Source organism: Cannabis sativa, chromosome X, assembly GCF_029168945.1.
Source record: "Cannabis sativa cultivar Pink pepper isolate KNU-18-1 chromosome X, ASM2916894v1, whole genome shotgun sequence".
NCBI lineage: Eukaryota > Viridiplantae > Streptophyta > Magnoliopsida > Rosales > Cannabaceae > Cannabis > Cannabis sativa.
The window spans coordinates 15,110,245-15,118,230 of record NC_083610.1 but is presented as its reverse complement, the minus strand read 5'-3'; the positions used below and the strand labels follow the sequence as shown (position 1 = coordinate 15,118,230).

General features: G+C 34.8%; 1 protein-coding gene across 3 annotated transcripts; it reads right to left on the bottom strand.

The window, feature by feature from the left end:
- Positions 1–344: 344 nt before the first annotated feature.
- Positions 345–5,433, bottom strand: LOC115703972 (type I inositol polyphosphate 5-phosphatase 4). 3 transcript variants are annotated; one of them, XM_030631204.2, is made up of 14 exons: positions 4,633–5,433; positions 4,433–4,520; positions 4,044–4,112; positions 3,822–3,909; positions 3,607–3,711; positions 2,878–3,499; positions 2,569–2,762; positions 2,369–2,477; positions 2,107–2,255; positions 1,693–1,987; positions 1,467–1,549; positions 1,047–1,124; positions 831–933; positions 345–718 (listed from the first exon to the last, which is right to left on the bottom strand). In XM_030631204.2, exons 1-10 carry the CDS (start codon positions 4,660–4,662, stop codon positions 1,762–1,764), a joined length of 1,680 nt encoding a protein of 559 aa, XP_030487064.2. In that variant the 5' UTR covers positions 4,663–5,433; the 3' UTR covers positions 345–718; positions 831–933; positions 1,047–1,124; positions 1,467–1,549; positions 1,693–1,761. The 3 variants fall into 3 exon arrangements, with proteins under 3 accessions (XP_030487064.2, XP_030487068.2, XP_030487059.2); XM_030631208.2 differs by having other exon boundaries at positions 1,672–1,987; positions 4,433–4,560; positions 4,633–5,432; XM_030631199.2 differs by having other exon boundaries at positions 1,672–1,987; positions 4,633–5,432.
- Between the last annotated feature and the right edge of the window lie 2,553 nt (positions 5,434–7,986).

The window sequence follows — 7,986 nt, the reverse complement described above, 5'->3', positions numbered from 1 at the left end:
TTGCATCAACAATCATGGTTAGACAAAAGCTTAAGTCAAATCAAAATGATATTAATTAATACAATCACACATATCTCAATAAGGCAGTTTATTTTATTTTATATTCGAAGAATAAGGCACTTTATTATAACTCCCAAATTAGTAACACAAATACAAAAACAAAAAAGCAAAATAATTGATATTGATGGAGATGGGAGTACGTTTGGTTTGTCTTCTGACCTCTATGAAAAAGGTAGTGATATCATTCATATATGTCTTCTTTTTTTCATGCTTTTACTTTGGCTACGCAAAATAAATAAATAAATAAATAAAAATTATACATACAATATAAAATTCAACAGTAGTAAACGAAACTAGCTTTATTTTATTCTTTCAGAAAAATCACTAGTGTTGTTAGCAGCAATAAATAAAAATAAAAAAATCTTTTACATCAGAAGCTGAAATTCTCTTTTCTTCTCTTGCAATGAGTATCAATCAGAGACCACATCACATCTCCCAGCTCTTTTATCATTATATACATATGTAAACAAAATTGGGGAAGCCCCCAAAAATAAAAAATAAAGGTGAAAAAATACTCGAAAACTTTTTGACTCTATGATCTTCTTCTTAAGCTGATAATATAATACAAACTTGTTCATTTTCTTTATTCAAATCAACTGTCAAACAAATTAGATATTGCCCAACTACTTGGAGCCTCCAAAACTGATTGAATCCCTTTCTGCAAAGTCAAAGAGTTAAGTCAGTTCTAGAATCTTGGTTTCAAGTCTAATTTACAACAACATTTTCAAAGATTTCATTGTAGATAATGAGGCAAGGGATGAATATCTTACCTTAATATTATCGAAGATTCTTCTGAGTCTCGGTTTTGCATTTCGAGTGGTTAAAACGAATTCGTAAGTTGTGTTATGGGGTCAGAGAGTTTGAACTATGTGCCTGTTATGAAAAGACTGGATAGCATTAGAAACAGATGAAATTAAGATCAATGTTTAGGGTGTCCCATTAATTTGAGAGAAAAAAAAAAGAAAGGAAAGCAAAGAACCAATGACCTTCTTTTAGGATCGTATATGCAACAGTCATAATGTCTTTATCACCATAGGCAAGGTTCCTTTGCAAGCCGTGACCACCTGCAAATGGGGACCAAATAACTGATAAACATGAGAACCAAGGCAGGAGGAGGACTCAACTATATCGACTTTAATATGAAAGAAGACGTATTTTACAAAGATTTATTCATACTTTACAAAAATACGCACTGTACAAATTCAATTTCTCATGCAAGAGAAAGAGCCTTCAAAAAATTTATCACAAAAGTGTGTAGCATTTGAGGATTAATTCATGTAAATTCTTGAAAGCAACACTGGGACCAGCTCATATATTTTCATAAAACAATTTAAAAATGTGTAACAGAGCTATGACCGTCAAGCATAAAGGGAAAGGGGGAAAATTAGAGGGAAAAGAGAAGGTACCTCGGGTGGCAAGGCAAACTAGGATCTGAGATCCTAAGAATTTGAAATTTATTTCGGGAATCTTTATGATAACCATAGTGTTCCTGTTTACAATTCATTAAAAGTTTAAAACTTTAGTAAGTAGTGCCAGTTTTAAAAATAACTTTAGTAATGAAGTAAAAGGACAAACAAAATATAGGAATAAAGACTACAATGGCTAACTCACTTCAATATGCTGCGAAATTACCAAGAGTTGAAACACGAGATCGATGTTCTACTATCTTGATCTGAGAGATGAATAGAGAAAAATCCACCATCAAAAGAAATTGAGATCTGTATATCCGTTAGAATGTGGCAACAACTCTTCTACTTCAATCCTGGAACTAGAACAACTCATGCTTTTCTTTATCCGGTTGCGATTTAAAGACTCCACTTCTGCCACAAACATGCTGTAAACTGGTCTATGATCTGAGAACCTTGACTCGCCACGAACATAAGACATCTGATGCAGGCCTCTTCCATACCAAAGTATACGATCACACCTTCACAATTAAAGAGCAGGTATCAGTATATACTTAAAGAAAAGAAAAACCATATCAACACACTTGACTATATTGAAACTTTTTCCATCTATAATTCAGAAGGAAAAACTATTGATTACCATGCTGGAGTTCTTCGTTTCTCCTTAGGGTGTCTATCTTCTCCCGCATACCTGTCTGAGTTATTAGAGTACTTGTATGTTGGAGGAAAATATATCCTCCCTTCACTCCAACCATCGAAAACTCGCCCCCATCTTTGCTCTATTCTCAACTGAAACACAATAGTCATCCTTTCAGACAAAGAAGTTTCAAAAAAAAAAAATCCCCTTTAAAACTCAACAAACATTGTACTATGTGTCAAAGTATTTAGCTTAGTTGACATGCCTGATCTTTCTCTAACAAAGCCTTCCAGTTGCGCATCTCAACTAAAGCCTTTGCGGAACGGTAAGAAAGGGCAATCCGATAATTCAAATCTCCAAGCCAAATGATCCGACTGTTCACAAAACAAGTAATTTCAATACACATAAAAAATAAAAGTTAGTAACAACAAATAAACAAACAAGAGGAAAACCTCATGAACTTACTCATGGTCCAGTATTGTCTGCGGTGAGTTCTCATCTCCAATGCCATGGACCCGGGGAAATCTCGTCTTCCTTAGGATCTCCATGACATCAGAATTCCTTCGAAGTTCATCTCCTTCCTTCTGCCCAGATGTCAAATGACTACAGATGAAGCAAAAGCTTGTTTGGTGCAAAGACATGCTAACTGAAATTGAGCCCTGAAAGACCCCAAAAGGTATGAGAATACAGCTATTTCTTATTCTTTTCATTTTGTCACCATTTTCTTTATCCCAACAACAAAGAATGAAACAAAACAAATTACAAACATCATACCTTGTTTCCGAGATAGCCCATTAATCCTCTACCAACACAAGACACTTTCAAGTTTCGAACATCGTCTCTCAGATCACTTTTCACCCAGACCGTTAAAAAAATCCCCACCATTTGCTTGCTAGCGACCAAACAGTACCTAGAGTGCCCTGTCTGTCTGTCTCTATCTTCCATGGACAGAGAGCCATTGTAGGACATTGGTGAATACTGACCAGCCACAGGAGAATCCCCGGGTCCATTCTCATCATCCGAGGAGCCCCACCTGTAATTTGGATCATAATCACTTTGTCTGTTACCAAAGATCACCCGGTCACAAACACTGAACCGTCGATCGAGCCGAGGTTCAATGACTGACATGTCATTGTCCATTCTCATGCTCCGGCTCAATGACTGGAACGACCGGCGGTGAAAGAAAGCAGATGCTTTCTTCCTTGTTGAACCTTCAAAATCTGCATCTATTTCAACTATTGGATCAGGAACAGGTGACGGGGTATTTTGGCAACCTCCACTAGTCCCTGGAAGACTATTCAGGGTTCTTCTTATGAGGGCTAGCCACTTTCTAGCTGGGCCATTATCTTCTGTGCCCAAAACGTTACCAGCATTCAAAGGAACTATTTCTTGAAACCTGAATGAAAAAGGAAAACGAAAAACCCAGAAATGACTCCGCGTTAAACTGAGATGTCACCACTAGAAAAGGAAGAAAGAACAAAACTTTTGAATTAGTGGAATTACCCAAGAACATAAATGTCAGCCGGAGGCGAGGTGTGAAGCCAATCCTCAAGACACAAATTATTTGGAGGAGATTTTCCAGCCACATTCCATGTTGCTACAAAGACTCTGCTCGCATGAAGAAAAGAATCCAAACCCACTTAGAAGAAGAAGGTTTAATATAAATATACGTATATATGTATATAATGAATAGGAAAATGAAAGAGTAATATACATACCTATAATTATGCACATCAGTAACTTGGGAGGAGTCTAGATCGATTTTGCCTCGGCGGGCTCTATCAGAGTGCCTTTTGCTGAATCTTTCTGTGCATTAAGGAAGGGATATTCAGAAGGATAATTAAGATTTAAAGGATAATGATGTGAAATTAGGGGAGTTCTAAGAGTTTAATGGTCTCTGTATGTGGTCCAAAGGATAGCATAGGTATCTGAGACTGAACCTGTTTTACTTTTCTTGATTGTGCATGCCTCCCTCTCTGAATAGGTGTTCCTCCACTCTTCATCAACACCTGAGAAAGGATAAATCTTAAAGTTACTAAAGTTGTGTTCTTTCCACTGTTTATGCATCGATTTCACGCATTCAAACGCCACAAAAAACAAAAAACTTCAGTCCCACTCATGCCAAAACTCCAAATTTAGAGAGCTATTTCAGGATGAGGAAGAAAACAAACAACAGATCTTAGAACTGCAAAATGCAAGACTAGCTTGTGATGGAGACTAGAACTAAAACACAATGCAAACGTATTTCAGGCTCTAGCAGAAAATTCCCACTTAAGATTCCAAAACCCGAAAAATTGTATATAACAGACGAAAAAGTTGGACCAATCACCTTCGTAAATGACATCATCTGCCTGAAAATCATCAGCTTTGCTTTTTATGTTGAACCATTTCTTCACAAGTGTCTTAGGCCATGAAAGCTTCATCGAGAAACAGATTCATTCAGTATAATCATACAACCTAAACAAACAAACTTTTTAGAAAAAAAAAAAACAAGAAAAAAAACCATGGAAATGATGCCATTTCTCAAACCTTGCTTTTCTTGGAATTCTCATCTCTCATTGTTCACAACTTCATATAGCAAACTTGATTTATATCAACAATGCGGTTTCAGATTTTCTTTTTCCCCTTATTGTTTGAACTCTTCGATACTTTCAATGATTCTATTTCTTACCAGAAAAAGAAGAAGAAGAAGTTGGAGAAAATGCAAGAAAAAGGAAAGTTGGGTTTTAGACAAAAGTGAAAAATCAAAAATAAGAAATAGGAGTTGAAGTAATGGTTAGTGCTCAAAACAATGGGAGCTGGTCACAGATTTAGGGACAAAAAACAAAAGGGCAGTCCTCTGTTTTCCTTCATGTTATGAAGACAACCAAGAAAAGAACAGCTTTTTCAACATTCCATTCTCATGACTCACAGCATTTTCATTTTTTCATTCGAAAAACTCTGATATGCATTTTGGTTCTATGATTTGTGGACCGAGTTCAGTCAACAGTGAACAAAGGTTTTTTTTTTCTTTCAAACAAAAAGAAACTCAAACGGAAATGAACAGAGAGGTACTGCCCTTATTCATAGAAGTAAGATATGAGATTCTGAGAGTTAGAAGACGACAACGCAGAAGAGAGAGAGAGAGTTTTGTCTCAAAGGAAACCTCGTTCGAGGGCACAGAGTAAAACTATCGAATTTGAAGAGAATAAAGTGCAGAGACGAAGGAAGAGAGAGCCTCGGTCCCTCGAGGCTTTTTACCCCCAAAATCCAAGGTCGACCCACCTAAGCTCGGGACTTGGGGAGGGGCAATGGTTAATATTTTGGTCACCAAAACACAGACCTACCCAAATTGACCTGACCGAACTCTTCTCTCACACACAAACACACTTAACTGCTGCCCGCGGTCAGCAAAGTTAGGTTTGATCTACTACCTCAAGTAGCACTGTACTTTAGTGTACGCATTCCTTTGTTTGGTTTTCTACGGAGGAGAGAAACAAATTTATTTTATATTTTCACTCAAAAACAAAAAAAAAATATAAAAGAGAGGGCAGAAGGGTAAAAGTGGGAGTTGTTTAACAGTTTGACAGTGTTTTTCAGGTTATTTTGTACATAAAATATATTGAAAAATTTTAGAATGACTCAAAACTCTTGAAAATTATATTTAGTCCATTTGTTTATAGTAGTCAATATTTTAATTATTTAAGATATTTAGTAAATTTTAAAAAATTTAAATTAATTTAATACGTTTAAAAATAAAATTTAAATAATTTATTTTATAGACATATAGAATAAAATTATTCGAATTTTGTTTTTAATATGTTAAATTTTTTTAATTTTTTCAAAATTTTATAAAATTCTTAAATAACTACAAACCTAAGATAAATTAAAAAAAAAAAAAAAATCTAAATGTTGAAACACATAGAAATGTATCATTGGACTCTTTTAAAGAGTGCTTATAGGTATTAATCACTTGACTTAATCTTTAAAGACGTGTTGGCACTGTTTGAAATAGATATTAATTAAAGACGTGTGGGCATTTAGCTTTGGAAGAATTGTTACCTTAATTAATAAATAAGGTTTGATAGTGGGAACTTTTTGTATGGAAAGGGGATGTTTTTTGCATTGTAATGTATGCGGTTTTTGGGGTTTTGGGGGCAGATTTTGTAATATTTGTTTTTGTGGTCCTAAACCTAAACCTAACATTGGAAGTAAAATTCATTGTTTCAATAAAAACTTCATTTGTTGCTTTTAAGCAGGACAATGTGTTACTATGGTATTTACAAGACTCGTGTCCAAGGTAAATGTCCCAGCTTTGGGGTGGTCTTATATTGTTTGAGCAAATTCATTTGGTAACACATTAATATTATTAGTTCACTCTTAATACTACTCCTACTCATCGGTTAAGGTGATTTTTTTTTTTAATTAGTGTTTGGGAAGTGCCTACCTCGAAATAATATTATTTGTTTAGTTTTGCACTAAGATAGGATCTTGTTTAGGCCCTATAACCCTAGTAGAGCTGGCTTTGCCCCCTCAACATGGCCAAACCCCACTAAATCTCATGGGGTTTCGAGTAAACACCTCTTTAATCTTGTGTTTTAGTTTATTAGATAGGCAGAGAACAAAGTAACTTCTTGGATTAAGCTCTCAAGGCTTGATTTCTTAATTGACTAATCTTTTACTTACACATGCCACATGTGGGGGCCTGTGCATGATTCCCTTAGCTCAGCTTCATATTTCAAGGCTCTTTGCATTCAATCATAACATTAATTTAATACTAGTGAGGGATTAATTAAAGTGATAAAACTGAGATCTCAAAATCAAAAAAAAACAAAAAAAACTCTACTATTATCTATATGCCCTAATCTTGAAAAATCCTAAACCAATATGTGTTGATCCTAAGGCTAAGGACATTCCAATTCAACACCATTACACCTAGTGAAGCTTCCACTACCATTAAATAGGCCAGTTTGGACCCTATATTGAATGCCATAAAACTCAAAGGCTTATCTACGCCCTAGCCCACCAATAAAAAGCTCTTCCTCCTACTAATTAGTCTTTTTTGCTCACGTGGCACCCAATGATCATTGAGAGAGAGTTTCCTTAAATCAAATGAAAAGTGCAGAGTTTGAGAACTTTTTTATTTTCTTCCTTAAAACATGAACTTGATAGAATCTGATAGTCCAAATTAATTGCTATATAACAACAAATATCATTCAATATAGGGTAAACACTTTTTCACTTCAAAACAAAAACTGTTTTACACTCGATTTTTATGAATCTCTACGTACATGACTTACTAAAAAGAAAATAAATAACATTTGTCACACCCGGGTGGATATATAGAATCTTACTATAGTTGTATTATAATTGAGTAGAAGAACATTGGTACATTATGATAGTTGAGAAAAGCTAAAATATGTATGAAAACCATTCAACAATATACTCATGTTTGTTTCTTTTATTAAGGTGTATTGGTGGGAATCAGAATCACCTGTCCTCATATACACATCACATAAAAACTGGGTAACTTTGATTTCACAGCAGATTAAACATGATCACAAAGCAGGAAAATATTTCTATTGGTGAAAGTGACATTCCTAGCTTCTCTTTGTAAGGTTTTTCATAAACAAAAAATAATACACCAATCTGGGTGGCATTAGGTAGGGTCATGGATTTGACCAAATCACTTTTTTTTTTTTTTTTTTTTTACATAATGAGGGAATTCTCCCTACAATTGGTACATATTTTTCCCAACTTATAAAAAGGACAAGTGCCCATAACTAAAACAAATGCCTATCTATGTATTACGCATAGGAGAAGAAATTGTTTTCTTGGTGAAAAGGGTACGAGAAAAATGGGATGTCAAATGTGACAAGATAGAGTTATACATTCAATAATGAT

What these genes read in the sequence shown, in the direction of transcription:
- LOC115703972 (XM_030631204.2), bottom strand. Translation starts at nt 4,662, where the DNA reads ATGAGAGATGAGAATTCCAAGAAAAGCAAG. An exon ending in AGATGATGTCATTTACGAAG is followed by an intron (nt 4,113 to 4,432) that starts GTGATTGGTCCA and finishes ATCCTTTCTCAG; the next exon opens with GTGTTGATGAAGAGTGGAGG. An exon ending in CTTTGTTAGAGAAAGATCAG is followed by an intron (nt 2,256 to 2,368) that starts GCATGTCAACTA and finishes ATTGTGTTTCAG; the next exon opens with TTGAGAATAGAGCAAAGATG.